General features: G+C 47.6%; 1 protein-coding gene across 2 annotated transcripts; it reads left to right on the forward strand.

Annotated features, from left to right (window-relative positions):
- Window positions 1-1,158: 1,158 nt before the first annotated feature.
- Window positions 1,159-20,868, forward strand: PAX9 (paired box 9). Of its 2 annotated transcripts, none has more exons than XM_037395081.1 (4): window positions 1,159-1,330; window positions 2,217-2,843; window positions 5,141-5,283; window positions 19,989-20,868. In XM_037395081.1, the coding sequence occupies exons 1-4, from the start codon at window positions 1,327-1,329 to the stop codon at window positions 20,241-20,243; spliced, it is 1,029 nt and encodes a 342-aa protein (XP_037250978.1). In that variant the 5' UTR covers window positions 1,159-1,326; the 3' UTR covers window positions 20,244-20,868. The 2 variants fall into 2 exon arrangements, with proteins under 2 accessions (XP_037250978.1, XP_037250979.1); XM_037395082.1 differs by having other exon boundaries at window positions 5,144-5,283.
- Window positions 20,869-21,083: the final 215 nt, after the last annotated feature.

A 21,083-nucleotide genomic window follows, 5' to 3' on the forward strand; every position in this document is an offset into this window, starting at 1 on the left:
AGGAAAATGTGATAAATTCTTGGCGGGAATTGGGAAGCCCATGATCTCTGTGTGCAACATGATGTATGTGGCATGTATGTCAGAGGCACACACAAGCTCACAGATCAGGATCCACACACCTAATGCCAAACCAAACACTTCTTCCACATACACAAACACGCCGCGACCCACACATACCTTAATTCCTACCAGCTTTGTCTGTTTTTCTTTTAACTGTTAATATGTAGCAGTGTCTTTGATAAAGCTGAAATCAGCTGCGAGGAGTTGACATTTTACAGTCAAGCGCAGTGCAATATTTAGTGTGGGGATTAAAAGAAAAACCGGAGCCGGTCTTTGATGGCCGGGGACCATCAGCACCTCGATGCCCGGTCGCCGCCAGCCCCGTCCCGTGTCCTCCCGGGGCAAGGGAAGCTGCAGCTGACTTCCCGACCGGTTTGTGTTTTCCACCAAAAATTACTCAATTCCCATCGTTCACAGCCTTCTGGTACGCCACCCGCGAAATATTCGTTAAAGTGCTTTATTACAACAAGGCGACCGTAAACAAGGACGAACTTCTCTCCCGCATCCGCAAAGTCAACGCGGGGAACCCGCGCCTGTGTCAAGACATCGCGCTGCGCCTGCCAGGGGAGGGGGGGCACCGCTCTGCGGGCCCCGACGGCTCCTGCCCGGCAGCTCCCCCGGGAAGAAGGGCCGGGAAGGGCGGCGCGGCAGCCCGGCCGGTGCCCGGCGGGTGGCGGGTGCTGCGCCCTGCTCTGCCCGGGCCTGGCCGCCGACGGCGCCCCGGCCCCGCGGGGGCTGCGTGCCCGCCCGCCCCGGCCCCCCCGCCGAGCGATGCCCTGCCAGCGCCAGCCGCGCTCAGCGCCGCCCCGGCGTTAACTGCGCTTCCCGCGCAACTTACCGCCGGGCAGGTAGGAAATGGCCATTTCCATTGTGGCGGGGACCCAGGTGCCGAGCACGCCGGCGAGGGAGAGCGGAAGGGCCGCCAGCACCGCGCTGTCCGTCATCTCCCCCGGCCATTAGGCGGGCGGCTGGGCGCTGGGGCCGCCCCCGGGGGCGGGCTCGGGGGAGCGGTGGGCTGCGGCGCCCTGCCCAGCCCAGCCCTGCCCACGGTGCCCTGAGGTTGAAATGCAGAAGTCAAGGCTCTCTCGCCGGGAAGCAGATTTCCTTGTAGCCCTTTTCCCCTCACGCCCCTGCTGCCTCCGCGGTGGAGATCAGAGAGCCGCGGGGGCTAGTGCGGCCGGGAGCGCGGGAGGCCGGGAGCCTGGCTCTGGGCATAGGTGTCCGCCTGGGATTTAGGGCAGCCCCAGCGGTGTCCTGCTCAGAGGAATGGGTAAGTGCTGGGCGCTGCAGGAGGGTTCAAGTGCTGTCAAGAGAGGGGGAGCACCCGTTGGCCGTCATGTGCCGCCGCCGCAGCTCCCTTATTGACTTTGCTCGTGTTCCTACAAGTTGTAAGAACACGTTAAGGGTCAGGAGCAGAGAAAAGAGAAAGCTAATGACGGCTCGGTTTGTTATTAATGTTATTAGGCGAGTGCGAGGCAGGATCGCAGCCGAGCGAATGGCCGGAGCCTGTGGCACGTTGTATATTATTCCTGACACCGATCTTCGCAGTTAACGTTTTAGCACGTCTGGTTTACAGCCCGGTGTAATTGTGCTGTTAAGCAAGAGGCGCTAACAGCACCAGAAACGGTCTTTAAAAAGTTAGTCCCCACTCAGAAGCACCGCGTTGCCCCTGCCTCTCCCAAGATGTAAAAGAATTTCCTCAACTACTTTTTTTCCCCTTCCTCCCCCTCCCCCACGTCTTCGAAAATATTTTTCTTTTCTTTTTGTCTTCTCCGTGTTCCTTTTTCCTGTGGCAATAAAGCTGACTTGTCTGCTGGGGCGATCTCGTTTTGCATCTCTGGTATGTGCTTTTTTGGAATATGCTTGGTGCACAGTCCAGAGAGCTCCGACATTTGTTGCCAGGGTTTTTATTTCTTTTTTTTTTCTCTTTTTCCTCTCTTCCTCCCGCCCCCTCCCCTTGCTCTTTTTCTTTCTTTCTCTTTTTTTTTTTTTTTTTTCCCAATTTTGGGGGCACCGCGCTATTATAAAGAAGCATGTGTGGAGTGGCCGCGGGGTCCCCGAGCTGTGACATCTGCCTTGTGATGGGGAGCAGCTCAGACGCCCTCTTCTGAGCCGTTTGCCGTGTCCGACGGGTGTGTTTGTGCCTTTGCTTGCAGAACCTGCCTTCGGGGAAGTGAACCAGCTCGGGGGGGTGTTTGTCAACGGGAGACCCCTGCCCAATGCCATCAGGCTGCGGATTGTGGAACTGGCGCAACTGGGTATCAGACCGTGTGACATCAGCCGGCAGCTCCGCGTTTCCCACGGCTGTGTCAGCAAAATCCTGGCCCGCTACAACGAGACAGGCTCCATCCTACCGGGGGCTATCGGGGGCAGCAAGCCTCGGGTCACCACCCCCACGGTGGTAAAACATATCCGGACCTACAAACAAAGGGATCCGGGCATCTTCGCCTGGGAGATCCGGGATCGCCTGCTGGCCGATGGCGTGTGTGACAAGTACAACGTGCCGTCGGTCAGCTCCATCAGCCGCATCCTCCGGAACAAAATCGGGAACCTGTCTCAGCAAAGTCACTACGAGTCCTACAAGCAGCACCAGCCGCCCCCACAGCCTGCTCTGCCCTACAACCACATCTACTCCTACCCCAGCCCCATCGCTGCTGCGGGAGCCAAGGTGCCCACCCCTCCCGGGGTGCCAGCGATCCCCAGCACCATGGCCATGCCCAGGACGTGGCCGTCCTCCCACTCGGTGACGGACATCCTGGGGATCCGGTCCATCACAGATCAAGGTGAGGAGGGGGAACCCGGGGCCGCAGCGGCAGCCAGGCAGGACCAGAGCCTTTCGGTCCCCTGCTCCTGGGCTCCTTCCTGGCCGAAGGTCGGGAGGAGGTTCGGTGGTTTGCCTCGGCAAGCCTCTCGCGTTGTCCCCAGCCCCAGCTTACCGGAGGATGCGCGTCGGGACTCGGGCAGACCGGAGGTCCCGGGGTGGTGGTCTGCGGGGGGTCCGGCCAACGGTACATACCGGCCGTCCCCGCTGCCGCTGCGACCCGAGCAGTTGCGCCCTCGGCCGGCAAGAGCGGCCCGGGGTGCGGCGGCCCCGGCCCCGCGATCAGTCCCGGCCCCAGCCCCGGCCCCGGCCAAGGCTCGCTGCCGCCCTCCAGTCTCAGGCGCCGCCTTGGCGTTACCGAGAAGTCCATTTTCTCTAGTTTTCGCAATCAGACCAAATTTGCTCCGGCAGGAAGTTCAAATGTCACCTAATTGCTTGCATTCTGATGCTGTGTTTTCCTCCGAAGCGGTGGTCCAGGAAAACCCAGCCCCCGAGACTTGCTTCTCTTGCCCCTTCCACCTTCTTTCTGTTCCTCTGCCTGGAAACTGCGTAGCGTCTCCCAGCCGCTCGCTACGCTTTGCCGCAAAGAAAGGGACGTTTTTTCCATTTCGGTCTCTGCCGGTGAACTAACAGTGAAAGTGGTTAAAACAGCAGTCTAAAATAACCTTTGCCTACAGCGATGTCTGTGTCCCACTCTTCCCTCCCCAATTAGCGGAGGGGGGCCCCGTGATTTCTGTTTTCATTGCGTTTTTAGCGGCAACAATCCGGTTCCAGCAACACTTCAACTGCAAATTGATCCTTTAGGCAATGCAGAATAATTTCCTTTTTCTGCTCTCAAAAAAGTGGTATGTTTTTTTTTTTCAAGCAAAACACACGCACACAAATATCTTTTATTTATATTCATACATACAAAAATACAAAAGTTTGGTCCTTCTTCGCCCTCTGCTTCACGATATAAACTTTATCCTCAGCCCACACTGGCACAAACAAATGTGTTTCTGAGTGGACTTCAACAAATACACGCCTGGCAACCTCTGCTCTGTGCCGGGGAGAGGTAGTGTTGGCAACGAACATTAAAAAGAATGAGAACATTACAAACATTACAATCACATGAGAAATGGAGCTTTTTTTTTTTTTTTTTTTTTTTTTTTTTAGTGAGTTCCTCCTTTATTAACACCACATTGGCAGGCAGGCAGGCCTCCGACGGTCCTGCCTGGTGCCTCGGTATCTGCCCCGTCCCCCTCGGCACGGCACACATCTTTCTGCATGTAAAACCTCCCTCCTCCCCTTCCCAGCAGAGCGCCGGGGCTGCCGAGCGGCCGATGCCGCAGATGGGGGCTGCTCGCCCTTGATTTATAGGATAAACTGACCTTGCTGACACGGAAAGGAAGCCCCTATTCATGGGAAAGTGTGAGATCAGCAGAAAAGGGCGCTCACCGAGAGAGCTCAATTTCTTAAGACAACTTCAGATTTGTGCCTTCCCCCAGCCTCGGCGAGGGGCCGAGCGGGGTGTGCGGGGGAGCCCGCTCCCACGGCGGGCCCGCAGGCTCCGCTGGGCCGGTGGCGGGGCTCGAGGGAGCCCTGTGCCCCCGGGGGTCCCCAGCGGGGCCCGGCGAACGTGCCCGTCTGCAAACAGCCCGGTATTCCCGTGCCGCGGTTGATGCGCGTGTAAATAACAGGACTTCTCTCTCCCCTTCCCCCTTTTATCCCCCCTTTTATTTTCCTTTTCCTTTTATTTTCTTTTCCTTTTCCTTTTCCTTTTTTTTTTAAATGTCTTTTTGTGTTTTGTTTGTTTTGCTTTCCTGTGTTTTTTTTCTTCCCAAATTTGTTTGGATCCCGGTTCATCTGCAGCCGCGTCAGGGTTATTTCTAACAGGGGGTATCGTTTGTCCTCGGACTCGCACACACACGCACAGAGGAGGCGATTCCCGTAAATCCCCTTCGGACACCCCGGGGGACAAGTGCCGTCCCGCCAGTGTGGGGGACGCAGGGAGGAAAGACTCGGCCAGCTCCGGGCTCGGCTGGCGATCGCCGCCATCAGCTGCACGGAGGGACCCGACTCCCTTCTCCCCCTGGGATCACCTTTTCCAGGGGCTGTCGGGAGGCTCAGCGAAGGTGGAGCGGGCTCGGGACAAGCTTCCCCATAGCTCTGCCCCACGCACCGCGGCCCGTGGGGTCAGGGAGCCGTCCCCAGCCTGGAGCAAAGCGCTCCGCATCCCGGCCCCTGTCTCTAACCCCCCCTTCCCTCCGTCTTTCCCAGCAGTGAGCGACACCTCGCCTTACCCCAGCCCCAAGGTGGAGGAATGGAGCAGCCTGGGCCGGAACAGCTTCCCCCCCCCGGCCCAACACGCCGTCAACGGGCTGGAGAAGAGCTCTCTGGAGCAGGAGGCCAAGTACAGCCAGGTAAAGCGCGGGGGGCGGGAGGGCGGTGATGCGCAGGGTCCCTGAGCTCGGCCCCGGGCTTGCGGCCCCCGCCCCGGGCCGCCGCTCCCGGGCTGCAGCCGGTGCCGGCGTCTCCTCGGTTTTGGTTTGCCATCGGGTCCGCCAAGACAGGCCACGTCGGGACAGAGCCCGGCTCCTTGCTCTGCTCCCCTCTCCGCTCCCCCCCTCGGCACAGCCGCCGCAGCCCCCCCGGTAGCCCCCCCCTCCCCCGCCTTTCTGCTGGCCCAGAGGCTGCCGGCGGGGCGACCCCGGCCGCCCCGGGCTCTCGGCGCTGCCCCCGCCGCCGCGGCACAGCCCGCCCAGCAGACACCCGAGAATCGCCGCCGCCGGCCGCCCGCCCGCCGAGCCGCCCGGCGCCCGGCCCCCGCCGCGCCGCCCCCCGGGGCGCTGCCCCCGGCCCGGCCCCGACCCCCGTGCCGTTCCGTGCCGTGCCGTGCCGTGCCGTGCCGTGTCAGCGGGCACGTCCCGCCGCCGCCCCGAGAGCCGCCTTCTGCCCGCTCCGCAGCGTGCTCTGTAGGCAGGGGAATAATTTGAAAATGAGGTGTAATTGCTTCCTACATTAAGCATTTTTAAACGCTTAAGTAGACGGCGAATTTCCTACGTTTTAATTACAACACAATATAACTGTTACTTAATAAATCTCTGTCTAAATCTTTGTACTTGCTAATCAAATCCCATGCCAGGAGAAAAGCTATAAAAGGCTCAACTGTTACTCGTTGGGAAAGCACAGGTTTTGAAAACTTTTTTTTTTTTTTTTCCCGTGCGATGGAAACATTTCAGAAGGTATCAGAGGTTTCCCAGCTGCACTGACTTCCCGGACACTCGCTTGTTAGACTTATAACGAAGTCGAGGAAAAACCGCGGGCTCATGTTTAGCGTGTTCCCATTCAGAGACAGAGGGTTTGGACACAGCTTTCGAGTTCTGTGTCTGGTCTTGGATTCCATGTCGAGGAGACTGTTGTAGCTCGTATTCGGTGCTGAGAGTAGCAGGATCAGACCCTTTCGAATTCAAGATGCGGAGCACGAACGGCGGGGATGCTTGCAAAGAGGCGGATGAGGCAGAGTGGGAAGTACTGTAGGCCCCAAAAGCGAACCACCACTTTATTACATATATTGCCTTGCAAACAGTATGCCACCCTTAAAGCTATCCTGTTTATTTCGTGTTACATTTTTCTATTAACCCATTATTATTCTGTTCATTGCATAATGCAAATAACGTGCACTGTAGGATAGGATTACGTGTATGGTTAAAGATAGTTAGATTTAGAGTTAATATTCATCCATCCACAATTTTCTTTAAAAACAAAACAAAACAAAGTGTTAGCGGTCTTACTAAAAATGATGGAAATAGCTTGTCATTATTCTGTTAAGAACAGCTGTGCTGCGGCTGACTTGTCTTATTTTCCAGCCTGGGCCTTCTTCACACGGTTCTGCTGAAATATTTGCAGGATCAGGCTCCCAAGCTATAAACCACTTGCCTCTGTTGGAATCTCATTTGCCTCAACAGATGTGTTGAGGAACAATGTTACGTAAATTGGGTTATTTTCAATGCTGGTGTTGGAAACTATATTTTATCTTTTTTCACTCTTTCAGTATTTATGCTTTCATCTTCATTATATATCGCTGTTCTACTGTCATTACCAGTCGTCAAGTTTTGTTCAACCTGACAGATCACCTGAGAAATGTAATTTAAACATACTCGCTATTTAAAAATGGAGCAAATTGCTATTAATAAAATGGAATTAATTTATCAAAATACATTGTCCAGAGAGTTTAAAAGGGCAGAAAAGCTAAAAAGTATTTATCCAAAAGGTCATTTTCAGGACCCTGCTCATTAAAAGAAGACAGAGAGGAGATTCTCCCCACCCCCTCCCCCTTTTCCCTGTAATAATATAGATAAATAGAATTTGGCTTTGGAAAGTTCTAATGTATAGACCAGTCTATTCATGTAGTATTCAGACTTGCTTACCAGAGAATTCATTCACATGTACATTAATTGTTTCATCTGTCACAGATTTACTACCTTGCTATTTTAGAATGTATTCAGAAAAAAATTGTGTCTAATAAGGATGTGAAAATGTGTTTTTTTGCAGTTTTTGCAACATTCTTTTTTCAAAAAGATTTGTTCCAACCAGGTGCTAAAAGAATTTATGAACCAAATTCTTGCTGCACATAGCACTGACTAGCTGCCCATTCGCTGAAGCCCACTGAGTCTGTCTGGGGTGACAGTCTGTGACAGTAAAGTCTCACCAGAAGTCTCTGAACTCCTTGGATCTTTTTATAGTCTTCTACAGTGTGCACCGCTTTGGGTGTAAACAGATGAGCAGGAGACAAGAGAGAACATTGGTTCATTTGTGTGAATCTAGCAAAGGGGTATCTGGAACGGTGGAAAAACGGGGAAGCCACTGTCACAATTTATACGCCAGAAGGACTACGGTGAAATAGGCTCTGTCCTTGGGCTCCGGGGTAAATGCTATTTTCCTCATCTCCTTTGGTCAAAGCTCATTACAAAAGCTGGGTCTTAAGGAGGCAGCCAGCAGATTTCCCCCAGAGAAGAGAAGCGACTGTGCTGTAATATTCCAGTTTTATGTCTGTATTACCGAAGTCAGAGGCGCCTACAAGAGGAGTAGAGCAGCAGGGAATCAAGCGTGCGTGTTTTACTTAGGCTTTCCAATTACACAACAGGAGCAGAGGGAATGTGCTCTGAAGCACATTAACAAAGGATTTTGTGTGAGTGATAGGGAATTCTGCCGTTTCCAACATATAGCAGCTCTACATTTTAAGCATCAGTAACATTCAAGGTTCACCTATCCACAGCTTGCAAATAGTGGCATAGCTACTAGGGAGCGAAGGACTTGTTCCCCAGCCTTAATTATGGAAGATAATATTTTACTTCTCAAGAAATCCCCTGGAAACTCGCTTTGCATGGGGAAGACTAGAAAAACTGAGCCCAATGAACAAGGTTTTCTGTGCTTTTAAAAGATGTTATTTTGATCCCTCCTTTTAAATGACATCCGTTTGTTTTAACACAGGGGATCCTGTAGGCTTTTTTTAGGCAAAACTAGTGACCTCACAGCCTTGTCAGCCGGCAGGCAAGGCTGATCACTTTGATGGGTTCGAACGGCTGCATTTCACCCCTTGCCTCACACATCAGGGAATTCACCTAGGAAAGGGCTCCACAAAAAAGGCAGGAAGATTTCACGTTTTTGCCTCAGCAATATGCAGTCACGCTCATTTAACATGAAACTGAACCTCTGGATGTAGAACATTTTTCACTTGGAGTATTATGGATTTCCTGGTGTCTCTGGGGCCTTTGTTTGCGACATCGTTCGGTATTTGGGTTTGGGGAGTTGAAAGCTCTGACTGGCAGACTGGGATTCTGTACCAAATGTTCCCGAGGAAATCACAAAGATGCCTTGTTAAGTTCCTATTCATTTTTGAATTACCTGATGTCCCAAGTTGTCACTTATACATAAGCAATTGCGTTATATATTCCTGGTGCATCATATTCACAAATTTGTCATAGAGCTTTGCAAACAGAGTGACTGTGAATCAGAGAAACTGAAAAGGAAAATAGATTTTTCTGAGAGCTTTTAGGTCATACACATTTCATACAGAGCTCATTATATTGCAGTATTTAATAGGGAGAGACAAATTCAGCATGGCAGTGGGGGCATGGCTTCTACAGATAATTATATTATTAATACAAAGGATGAATATTCTGAGTACTTTATGCATTGCACAGCTTCTACTGGCAGCTGTATTAAGGAAAAAAAGGCTGAAATCACTGAAATACAAAACTATTTGTACCTTGCATTTGAAATGAAAGCATGTAATAAATATGTATCATATTTAAAATGCAGTTTTCAGACATCTGATGCTTGTGACTTTCTGGGCTAAAGTCACTGACATGCAAACTGAAAAAATTGTGGTTTGGATTTACACATGTATGAAAAAGGAGAAGATCTGACGTATGTCTGTATGATTTGTTGAGAGGCAAATAGCTTTGGAAATATTTTTTCTTTTCAGAATTATTTGCTGCTTGCATTGCAGGAAGCAGATGTGTGCATCGCCAAAGGGAGCTGATACTCATTAACGGGAAAAAGCTTGTAACTGGGGGGTCTGAGAGCAAGTGGTTAGTGCAGGCTTGCTCTTGGAAAGGGTACGCTGTCCAGAGGCCTGATCCCAATCCTACCAGTGCTGCTGAAAACACTCCTAATTCAGAAGGGCTTGTGACTATGGTTTGAGTGAAGTCTTCCTCTGACATACTGAGCAGACCCCAAAGCAGCCACCACTTCACCTCTGTCTTAGCTGAACTTCATCAGCTGTTGGTGGCTTGAGTTTTGGGCTCTGCTGCGAAAGCACTCCGCGTCCTTTGGTTGCGTTCTGATGGGTCATGAGCACCGTGTGCTGTCAGCACATAAAGGGAAGGCTCCATTTTAGGGCAAATGATTGCAAATACTTGTGGGTGCAATTCTGGACAATTATTTGTGCAGAAAATGTAGGCAATGTAAACATTTAGTTCCTGATCTTTGATTGTAGATGAACAATGAACTGTATATGCAATAGTCAAAGCATCTGTAATTGTTTTTATCTGCAGTGCTTAGAACCCACAACATATGGTAATTTCTTTTGAGAGAAGATGAAAATATAACCTTAAATGTTATGGCCAATTACATGACAGATTATTTATTGAAAATTAATTCGCAGATTTCTTATTTGGCATCTTGTATTCTAACTCAGGATTCAGGTGGTTGGATTCCTGCTATGGGTCTGTGCAAAATCCGTCAATGATAAAGGTCTGGACCGCCTGCTCACCACGCATACCCAGGGCGGGGGTGGGAAATGCGTTGAAGAGAGGTGCTTTTTTGTTTCCTTGCCGTGGTGCCTAGCAGAATTGTTAGCAGAGCTCCTGTCTGGTGCAGAGGTTCAGACCTTGGCTTGGAGACTGTCTGGTTCTGTGTCGCTCTCGTTAGGATCTCCAGACCAGTGCCTGCTACTCAAATACTGTCACTAAGGTCGCTTGCTCGAGGTCTAGGCATCCATGTCATTGCATGTTGTGGGTGAGGGGCATGAGCTGATCCCACTACATGCACCCGATTCCTTCCCAGGTGATCTGGATGGCACCCCATTCGAACCCCATTTGTGAGACCTGCCTCTTACTGGCCACCTGCTTCCACGGCCAAAACACAGTGCCCTGCCCACCAACCCACATGGCTTCAGGGCACTCCACCCGGATGAAACTAATAAAGAAAGTCAGAGAGGTGAGTGAATGGTATCATGACATGCAAACTGCACTCTGAGCACCCTCTGCTCAAAGGGCCCCAACCCACCAGGAGCTCTGCCACGACAAAGAGGACCAGGGACTGAAAAGTGAGAGTGGTGGGAAATAGGTATCACAGCCAAGGAGCAGAGTGCCAGGGGCAGGGGGATTAGATAGGACTTGATCTGTTCAGTCTTCTGGATGGTGTGTTTGAATTTGTCTGCTGTGGCAATTTATCAGCTCTTTGGAATTGCCTGCGTACCTAGCCATAACGACCACAGGCGTTCAATATTTGATGGGCTGTGATTTCACTCTTTACCAGCTTCCAAGTAGCCGCCTCTGCAGCATCAGAGGTTTATTAGGCAAAGGGGGCCGCTGTTTTGGCTCTCCCTGAAGAGGCCAAAGTGGGGACGTTACCAGTTTGCCCCCATATTTGCCTAGCTTCTAGCCATCAAGAATCCCTTTGACGCCTCTGCATCCCTAAGTCTCCTTCTTCCAACATCAGTTTCATTTAAATAACACCACACTGAAATTACGATATATTGTTAAATAGATTGAGAAAGCATTTTTCATAAAACCTTTTGCTACTACATCACAGTTTTAACCATCAGCATGGAAAGAACAAATGTTTATTCCTTCCACTGTATCGGCTTGTTTAACATCTATGTGTGCCCTACCTGACTGCAGGTTTTGCCAAAATACTAAGGGTGAATTATTGTGCAAATCTGTTGTGAAACTATGTGAGTCTGTTATTAGTTCCTGCTCAAGGGAGTTTGCTGATATGGCATGATTTTTTTCTGAGCTGTCATCTCATGAGGCCAGTGTATCTGTCTAAGGGAGACTCCGGTTGGGTCCTTGTCATTAAAGTCAAGGTTTGTGCTCACAGCAAACAGAATTTGTTTTCACTCCACTTTGAGGCAGTCTCGTTTTGAGGTTTGTTAAATAACAGAATATATCCCAAGATCCAGCACCTTCACTGGGAAGGCGGTGACTTCCATTAATGTCGTGCTCCCTAAACTGGAGTATGAATGGAAAGCAATCATTCAGTGAAGTACAGACTTTGCATGATAATCTACGTTTGGGAGACATTTTAGGTGGACTTAGTGGTGTGTGCTTGGTGTGCTGTATGTGGTAGATCTCACTTCACTGTGAAAACCCTGTAAACCCATCCCTCTTCTGAAGCAGCACTGGAAACCCTTGCTCCCCCCTTTCCCCTCAGAGGGCGCTTAGGTTTTACAACAACCTCCGTCAGCCTTGTCTCCATTGTGCCTTTTCCTCCTACCTCTCCTTTCTCTGTTGTTTTTGTAGTGGATTCCTCAGCCTCTGAGAAAGATTTTTTTTCCCCCCCTTTCTTTTGTTTCTGCTGTAGTTTGTTTTGGAAAAGACATAAAATGCCCCTGGCTCCTTTAGGAAGGGATTGGTGATGGTGTGTACATACGTATTTCCAAAACCAGGTTTTTATTTCCCTGAAGAGGCCAAGATTTAAAATTTGATAAGAAAATATAATTAAGAGTGATCTTGATGCATGTCGCAACTATAGTTAAAACACTCAATTGATATTATCTGATTTCTGTGTTATTCAGTGCAGCTGGGGACGTCTATAAGTAAAGGAAACAACTTTAAGTTAATAAAAAAGCACATTAAATGTGGGCAATGGGATCTGCTCATTATTAAGGGAATGAACACTATTTCAGAAGGAAGTAGCGTGATTTTCTCATGCAGTACATTGTAATGCATTGAATTTAGTAACGGGAGAAATAACTATAAAGAAAATGACATCTTTGTAAGAGACACTGTGTAGGATTGGGTAGCTAATTATTTTGGAATCTTAAAGCACTCAAGCATGCAAATAACTCTGTTTTAATTGTGACTTCAACCAGAATACCAGCATTGCTTCATACGACTTACAGTGAAAGAGAAATACTGTAATTCCCCATTCCTGAAAGGTCTTTTTCCATTTTTCAAAGCTCAGTCTTCTGGGATTCAACCCAGCTCAGCTGAGCAACAGGCCAACTGTAAAGCCCTTGCCCATGTGTTATTTTAAAAGCTCCTCAATCCCAATGTATTACCGCTGTTCAGTCTTTCTTGAAAATAAAGGCATATGTTTTAAAGTAATAACCTACCTACAAAATATTTCCCCTTCTGTTCAAGAATTTTTGGATGTCTAAATTATTTAATGACAGTCCTAATTTTTTCAGTCAGTTTTATTTTCTTTTGCTTACGGTGAAATTAATAGCAAATCAAAGGGGGGAATATGTTCAGTAAAATAAGTTCATTCATCTAATAACATGGATATATACTCTAATATGAAAAGATTTTTGCAAGATTTTTCCCCAGCATTATAAAAAGACAGCAAATCCTGATTTGCAGGGTCAACTCTAACTAGGTTATTCACATACAGCTTAGCAATTTTGTTATATTTTTCTTAAAAAGATTTTTAATAAAAAACGTTATCATAAATTTACTCAGTACTCACTTTTGCAATCCTTCTTTAGGTAACTCTGACTTACTTGCGTAGGCACATTAATTTTAGCAGGACACCGATCTGAATGAGTGTTTGTAGGATCACGCCATTTTTCCCAATGATGCTCTATAGCACTGAATAGCAGCTTCAGAATTCACCCCTAATTTAGTTAACTACAATTTTTACCAAAATATTATTTAAGGTTATTAATTTTAAAACTTTAAAAGAAACATAGATGCATTACATCTTTAGGTAATGCCATTTTCCTAAATGAGATTTCCATTACAGGCCTGCTGCTAATGTTTTACTTGGAAAATTTGTTTACTCTTCCCTTGGGATCCTGTCTGTTGGTTTGATTTATAAATCATATTTAACCTCCAATTAAAAAGGGAGATTTAGCATGTTTGCTTCCTTTATGTTTGCAGTTTGTGTTTGATTGCTCCTAGTGTTGTTACCATAACCTTTTTGACTGATTATGTGCACGTCACTAAGAACACGAGCTATCCTCTGGGTTTTTAAGGTAATTTGCTCTTCTGATTGAAGGACTAGATATTCAGCTCTGCTCCCTGCTATGCTTTTCCTTTGCTGTGGAAAAATTATTTCTCCAGTAGCTACTTTGTGACTGTGTTTTCAGGACATCAGAAAAGACCCAGCGTTTCCAGAAATTATTTTAAGTTTTTCATTGTGAAGAATGAGGGGTGGGAGGATGCCTGTCCGTGGGGCTACAGCAGCGCCCCTGTGGCTAATGCTGCTGCCAGTCCTCCACTTGGCTGGGGAGCGGCTGTTCTGAGGCGGCTGTGATACCTCGGCAGATTTGTTTCGTTTGCTCTCGGGGAAAAGCTCTGTGCTGGAGGATCAAGGCAGTGCGCTGAGCTAGCTGATCCAAGGGCAGGAAGGATTTGTTCCATCAAGTCAGTGTTAGATCTGAGAAATGCAAATGAAACAGCAACCTCATTCACTAGAGGTGTGTTGCCCAGGTCTCGACGCAGGCTGAACTGCTGATTCCGGCAGGGGAGTTGGGGCTGGATCACTGTCCAAGCTCATCAGGGCTCATGAATTAGCTAACTTGAGCTTGAAGCCTATGTTGTTTCTCCAGAAACACTTTTTTTTCATGGACCTTTAGAATACTTCTACAAAACATACTTTCTTAGTCTATGCAATAAATTATCTATTTAACAAAAAGATTGTAACAATTACAGGCAAGTGATTCAAATAATTGGAAATAATTACTTTTAAAACAAGAATCATTCATGTTCTTTCAGACACTTACTTTAGCATCTACCTGCAGCATCAAATCTGCTCTTGTTTGTATACACGTAAACCTGAAATGAGATAATTTGCATTATTGCTATTAATGATAACGAACATAAATGCAGGCCTGTGATTTTGAATGCTATGATTCTGGGTTATTTTTTGAAACATTTAGAAGCCACGTGGGAAGGGATCACAGGACAAGGTCTCATTTTGAGGCTGAGAGAACACATATCTAGCAAGCAAAAGGCAGAGAAGGAATAGTAGAGAAGGGGGTGAAATAAAACAAAATAATATCAATTAATTACAATATAGAATTTGGATTTATACCATGATGTCTGAAAGTGAAATCTAGCTTGTGTATTTCTCTGATATTAACATGTCCAAGGCAGGGGAAGAAAAAAGCCCCCAAAAAGCCAGGCAGTTTGGCTGACATGGATTGATTGGGAAGTTTGTTCAGGAACTTGTGCCCTGTCTCTCCTTTCCATGCAGGAGAGGGGAAGCTGAAGCTGTGTGACATATTGTACCAGCATAATCTTCAAAACAGAAATCAAGGTGTGTGTGGTGGTGACCTCTGGTTTAGAGAGGAACTGTTCTGACTTTCAGGAGTCCCAATGGCTAATGGAAATTACTTGTTCCACAGAAAATCCCATATAAGCTTGGTTCTAGACCTGCTTTTCATCCACCACCCTTTCTGTGTCCCAAATCTCAAACTGACTGAAAATGATGACAATAAAAGCCATCTCCAGTTAGTATTGTACCTAAAGTGTCTAAAACTAAAAATCTCCTCTGTTAAAGCTACTGAACCAACTCCTTCACTGATGAAAATACATGCAGTCCGCTTGTTTCAGCAGCACCATTTTATGTGACCTAAAGCAAGACTTTATGTCCACCTTGGCTTTGAATTCTGGCCTGGATATTCCTTTCAGTGGCACTGGTTATATCAGCGGTAACTTGGCAGAAGGGTACCAGATCCAGCTTGTGATCCTGACCCAGCCACTGTCGTTTTGCAGGTATCTTTGCGATAACATGTTTAACTGAATTTACGAATCGGTGGGAGGTCATGTGTTCTAGGTTTTGAACACAGCTCTGAAATTTGGAAGTACTTATTCTGTCAGTTGTCTTAAAACATTGATAGAAGCAGCAATTCAGAGCATTTGTTTCTCTCTGGTCTTTGTAGAAGCTGGACAGTAAGGGCTTTCAAACAGGAACCCTTATTACTTGCACAGCAGAGGTTCTTGTTCAGATAGAACTACATGTTTGTTTGTTTGCTTTTAAAAATTAGATTTCCCTTGAAAAGCAATGGTTTAAATTAAGAAAAAAAATATTTATAAAACTTAAAAACCAGGTTCAAGCAGCTCTGCACTTAAAACAAGTTCTAAGGGTTTTTAAAATCCATAAACACCATGGGGTTCTTGCACTCCTAATTATGAATGTTTATATTTTGGTGTTCATTTCCTCTGATTGAAATACTGCAGGATGAATTATTCATCCAGTATATACAGGGTCATGGAACTTAATCCCTTCCATTTATTTTAAGTGAATGTCATGTTTGTAAAAAGTGCCAGACTGACAGACAAGATTCAACCCTTCTGATAACCTACACTTTGTATCTAAAGCTGTTTAGAAGTAAAATCTCTTGCGGTTAAACTTATTGGGTCAGGTCCTTCACTGATGAAAGTCAGCGATGAAAATCAGGTTTTGGATTTTTTTTTTTTTTTTTTTTTGAGTAGCATAGTTGTAAATCACGTAAGGTGAGTTTTTCTTTATCCCCTCAGCTTTAAATTCAGTCCAGAGGAGGCCTCTGGCTGCTTTGGGGTATGGCACAAGCCTCCCCTGGGGCAGATCCACACTTGGTGCTGCGCCAGTCCTTACCCATCCCAGTGCTGCCTGCTTGGCTGAAGGCACCCACTGGTGTCCACCTCACCATGGTTGTGAGCGGTAAAGCTTTGTAGCACTGGAACAGAAGTAAGAACGGCTCATAAATTCAGCGAGGCAGCGACAACAGCTCTCCAGCATTGGTGTTCTCCGACGGGTGGCAACTGGTGGTCCCTGCACAGCTGCCTCCATGTCCTGCTCTCAGTATGAGGGCAAGATCTTTCTCACATTCAGAATAGACACTATAAAAACAACAGTGATCACAGTTGTTAGTATTTAAGTAATTTACGTAAAGGGGAAGTGGGTAAAAGGGTTTTTCTGTCTGTTACAAGTCAGGATAGGTATTCTTTTAAATTAAGCTTTTACAAAAACTAGTGAATCCTTAGTCAATAACAACTTAAGTAGCACCTCCAATGTAATTCAGTAACAAAAGAGGGCTTCCTCAGTCATTATAGTTCAGAGACTTTCATTTTACTTTGTGCCATAGGACCATACTGAGAAAGGCCACACAATGATAAATAGAACTAGGGGAACATATATATGATTAGATTAAATATATATCAGCAATGTCCGCATTAATGCGAGCTGCTCAGGAGCTCAGACTTGCCCCAAATTGTGCAAAGTGATCAGCTTTTGGTTGCTGAGAAGCCCCTGGCAGCCTCATCTGTAGGAGCTGCAGGAGACCAGGACATGGGCTTGAGCACTGATGGACCAACAAAAAGGTGGCTTGTTGGCACATTGCCTGGCACAGATCTAGCCTCGTCCCTCTCGCAGGCGGCCAGACACCACCCCAGCATGGGATCAGGCAGGGCGTAGCCTGGGGACCCTGCCCGACAGGCTGCATGGGTGAGGGCCCCCTGTTCCTGGCAGAAGCCAGGACAGAGCGAGTGAGCTGCGTGGCTGGGTATGGCATGGCAATGCTCATCCTCAGGGCCAAAGAACTGGCCATGTCCTCTTTTATTTACAGGTACACACAGAGTCATCAGCTCCAGGGATTTTTCTATTTTTTGCCTGGACACAGCATTGGATTTCTTGAGTACCAAAAGTTGCCTTTCTCCACCCATGTACCCTTGGCCTGTGATGGTGGGCTGCTGGGCACAGCCATTGTGGTATTTCCCCTTGGCATAATGCAGCGCTATGCACAGCTTTGAAGGATACATTTATAGTCTTACTCTTCCTCAGATGAGAGGCTGCTCGAGCATCTGCCTTTTCCAAAGAGGTCTAAGAGGAAGTGCCAGTGGTTGGAGAGCATCCTACAGCATGGCAGTCTGTACAGCATATGGGAAACATTTCCTCTTCCCTGTGCCAGAGGGTGGCTCTGGCTTTTCCCAGAGCCACACATGGTAGAGGGGAGCGGTGACGACACAGGAGACTGGAGGGACATGTACCTCCTCTGCAGCCTAGGAGGAATCCTTTCAAAAACACAGTCAAGGGTTCATGGGACATGACCACTCGGTGAGGAATCCTACTTAAAATGGGGCTTTCCAGGCACAGCCTTGAGCCCACTGTTTGGTAACAGCCTGCTTGGGAGTGGGCAAGCCTGGAGGAGCAGGGTGGCCTTACAGAGCCCAAAACCCTTCTTCCAAGGTTCAGGGCTTGGAGGTTTGTGCTTTCCCAAGGGCTGTGAGACTCTTCAGGGACTTGCCACAGGTATTTCCTGCTTCCAGCACCCCTTTTGGGTGCTGTGCAGGATATCTTTGGGTTGTGGCTTTTGATGTCTCAGTGCTACAGCCTGGCTCTAATGGCTCTACTGTCTCTGTGCAAAGCCTTTTGTTGCTGTTTGTTATAAAACCCAGAAAGGTTCTTGTTCTTGTTTCACGTTCTTCTGAAAAGCACTTTATACATTGGAAGAGGCAGGCAGCTTGGAGAACAGCAGCTTTTTAGGGCCTGTCACACTTTTACTTTCCAGTAAAGTCAGTGAAATAATTTTCCATGTGATTTAAGAAGTGTACTAATTTACAGTGCAATTATTTGAAGGTTTGTATTAATTAGTATTGTTGCAAATGCTGATATTTAGAGCTGAGGCTAAAGTGTAATTCTGAGACACAGTAGGGGACGTGTAATTGGAGTTGAAGGTCAGGTCACATATTTGGATTTTCAAAAGAATAAGGCAAGTTCAGCTTCAACAAAGTGTTTATGGATTTGGAATGACAATTATGTTGCTGCTGCAGCTGTATGTTTTGTACTAATTAATACACCTATTGGAGGCTTGTGCCTGGTATCCTGTCACTGTCTCCTGCTGTTTTAGATCGTTGTACACATTTATATTGACTCCAGCAGGATTATGGCTTGGCTTCCCAAGTGGCAATGAGAGGATAGTCCAGCCAGGGGAACTGTGAGTTACACTGGTAGGAAACTCATGAGCCTGAAACCAAGCCAGTGCCATTTATGGAGGTAAATACTGGAAATAAAAGCAGGTGCAATGCAGACAGGAACTGAACAAGCAAAATGTTAACATCGTGTGAAGCTTTAGCAGAAATAAAAGCCTGTTTCATTTCTTAACTCTGCACTATCTAGGTTGGGTTTGGTGCTACCAGATGATTAAAAATGGGAGATACTATATGATTTGTTGAATTGATACCTGTTCTTTCATATTCAGATAAGAAATGCTTCTGTGAAAAAATACCGTCCCAATTCTTAAAACATAAACACTATACAAATCAAAAATTAAGCAAGATGAATGATCTTGGTTTGTACCTGTTCTGCTGAAGAAGCATTTACAGGGTGTGAAATAAACCACCAACGACTTTTTATTTAAATAAGGAGTCATTCATTGTGAAATCCTACTGTGGCAGCCTGAAGGACTCTCCCTTCTCTATTTAAATAGAAACCCTTCTCCCCAGCCTATGGAAGGACCTAGGAAAATAGCTTGCAGGAAAGGACCCAGCCCTGCAATTGTTTTGTGCACAGAAGCCCTATTGAAACCAGGAGAAGCTGTGAGCAAAGAACATTTGCAAGGTTATATCCAAAGTACCTAGAAAACAGATTTTTAAAAGACATCATCAATAGTAATAATAATACTATAGTTCTGACTCATGCTCTGAGCAAACAGTTACCCAAGAGTTTCAGATGTTCCCACCTCCCCCAGCTGCTTGTTACCTCTCTGCTCCAGGGAATGTTGCTTCAGGATCTGTGCCCGCGCCTGCCCACTGCAGCTCAGGGCTGAGCCCACCCTGCTCTGGGGCTGGGGTAGGTGAGGCGCTGGTATGGCTCCCTCTCTCTTGTCACTGGAATGGCTGTGGTCGCTGCACACCCAGGTTAAACTGTGACAGCACCACCTGCCAGGGCCTGGCCTCCACAACCAACACCGCATGTGAGATTTGGGAAAGATGGGTAAATGTTACAGCCCATCTGCTCCCACCCATGGGACCCATTGCCAAGAGGATGAAGGTGCTCAGCAAAAGAGATGGGACAAACTCACCACAAATACCTCCAGTAGCTCTCAAATGTAATGATTAGGTGCAACGTGGGCTTAAGGAGTCTGTGAACAGCAGCTGGTGGGAAGGCGGAGGGGCATGCAGGGGCTCAGCGGTTCTTGCCCTGCTCCCACTGTGTGATCCCTAAACGCCTGTTGCTGGTCCCTGGCTGGGACAGGCTGCTGGGAGAGGTGTGCAGGGCTGGCACGGGTCTTAAAAGCAAAGCACAAGGGGGCCACTGTGCCCCTGAAACCCAGCGTGGCTATGGAGTCTCTCTGGGTGTCCCCACCAGCCCCGGCTCTTGTATAAAGCCCCAGCAGCATCTGAGGGCAGTTTCTTTATGGCAGCTCCGCTGTGTCTTACTCTCTTAGAAACATTTTTCCCTTTCCTTTCAGGCACCCAACGGCCTCCCGGCCGTCAGCAGTTTTGTGTCAGCGCCAGCCATGCCTCCCTATGCCACACCAGCCCAAGTGTCACCTTACATGACATACAGCGCCGCCCCATCCAGCTACATGGCGAGCCATGGCTGGCAGCACGCTGGAGGCACCCCGCTGTCCCCTCACAGCTGCGACATCCCCGCCTCGCTGGCATTCAAGGGCATGCAGACGGCCAGGGAGGGCAGCCACTCGGTCACAGCCTCGGCACTCTGATGCAGGAGCCAGCCCAGGACCACCACGAGCCCGCTGGCTGGTCACCCCCCCGAGCCCAGCTCCCGGACTGCTCTCTTTGTGCCGGCCATAACTGGCATTTCTCCTCATGACTTGTCTCCCATAAGGCTGTTGGGATTGAAAGCGCTGAAGACAACATCAGAAACTGAGAGAAGTGTGGTGTTGCACTCTTTAAGTAAAGACCTTGTGTCCCTCAAAGGGCTCATGGAGCCTTGTTCCACTCTCTCCTGGTCAAACCACACGTATTTATTCTTAATCATCACAGACTTTCTAAATGTGCAATTGTTACTAAGTTTTGTGTAAAGATCAATAAAGAAAAATCACCACAGAAAATTCTGCTATGCCTTGAATCAGCAAAGGTGGCTAAATGGGAGGCGTTTGCCGATTGCCTAGAGAACAACCTTTTCACCGATGAGGTTATACAATCCACTGCTATTCAGAGATCACTTTTTGGTTGTTTTGTTGGGTTTTGGTAATCAAATATAGAATCAAGGCAATAGGTGGCTCTCAGATGCTTCTGGCATGTCACCATCCTCAGGCAGTAGTAGTACCTTTGTGTTTTTATCCATTTGTAAATATAGGCTTTTGACAGCATTTGTTTTCACCTTCCAGTACATTTATTTCTTTATTTCTACTTTTTTTTTTTTTTTTAAGTTAAAAATGTGACTTTCTAGCTATTTTCTCTGTCTTTGCATGGTGGGGTGATAGCCTCAGGTGGTAAGGTTTAGGTAAGTTTTTTTTTCATCACATTTTTGTGCCTACAGTGGAGGATTCAACACCTCATGAAATGCAGTTATCTCTGTAGCAGAAGATTTGAAGCCA

This window comes from Falco rusticolus, chromosome 7, assembly GCF_015220075.1.
Source record: "Falco rusticolus isolate bFalRus1 chromosome 7, bFalRus1.pri, whole genome shotgun sequence".
NCBI lineage: Eukaryota > Metazoa > Chordata > Aves > Falconiformes > Falconidae > Falco > Falco rusticolus.

Coding starts and splice junctions, on each gene's coding strand:
- PAX9 (XM_037395081.1), top strand. Junction 2,844..5,140: donor CCGGTCCATCACAGATCAAG/GTGAGGAGGGGG, acceptor CGTCTTTCCCAG/CAGTGAGCGACACCTCGCCT. Junction 5,284..19,988: donor AGGAGGCCAAGTACAGCCAG/GTAAAGCGCGGG, acceptor CTTTCCTTTCAG/GCACCCAACGGCCTCCCGGC.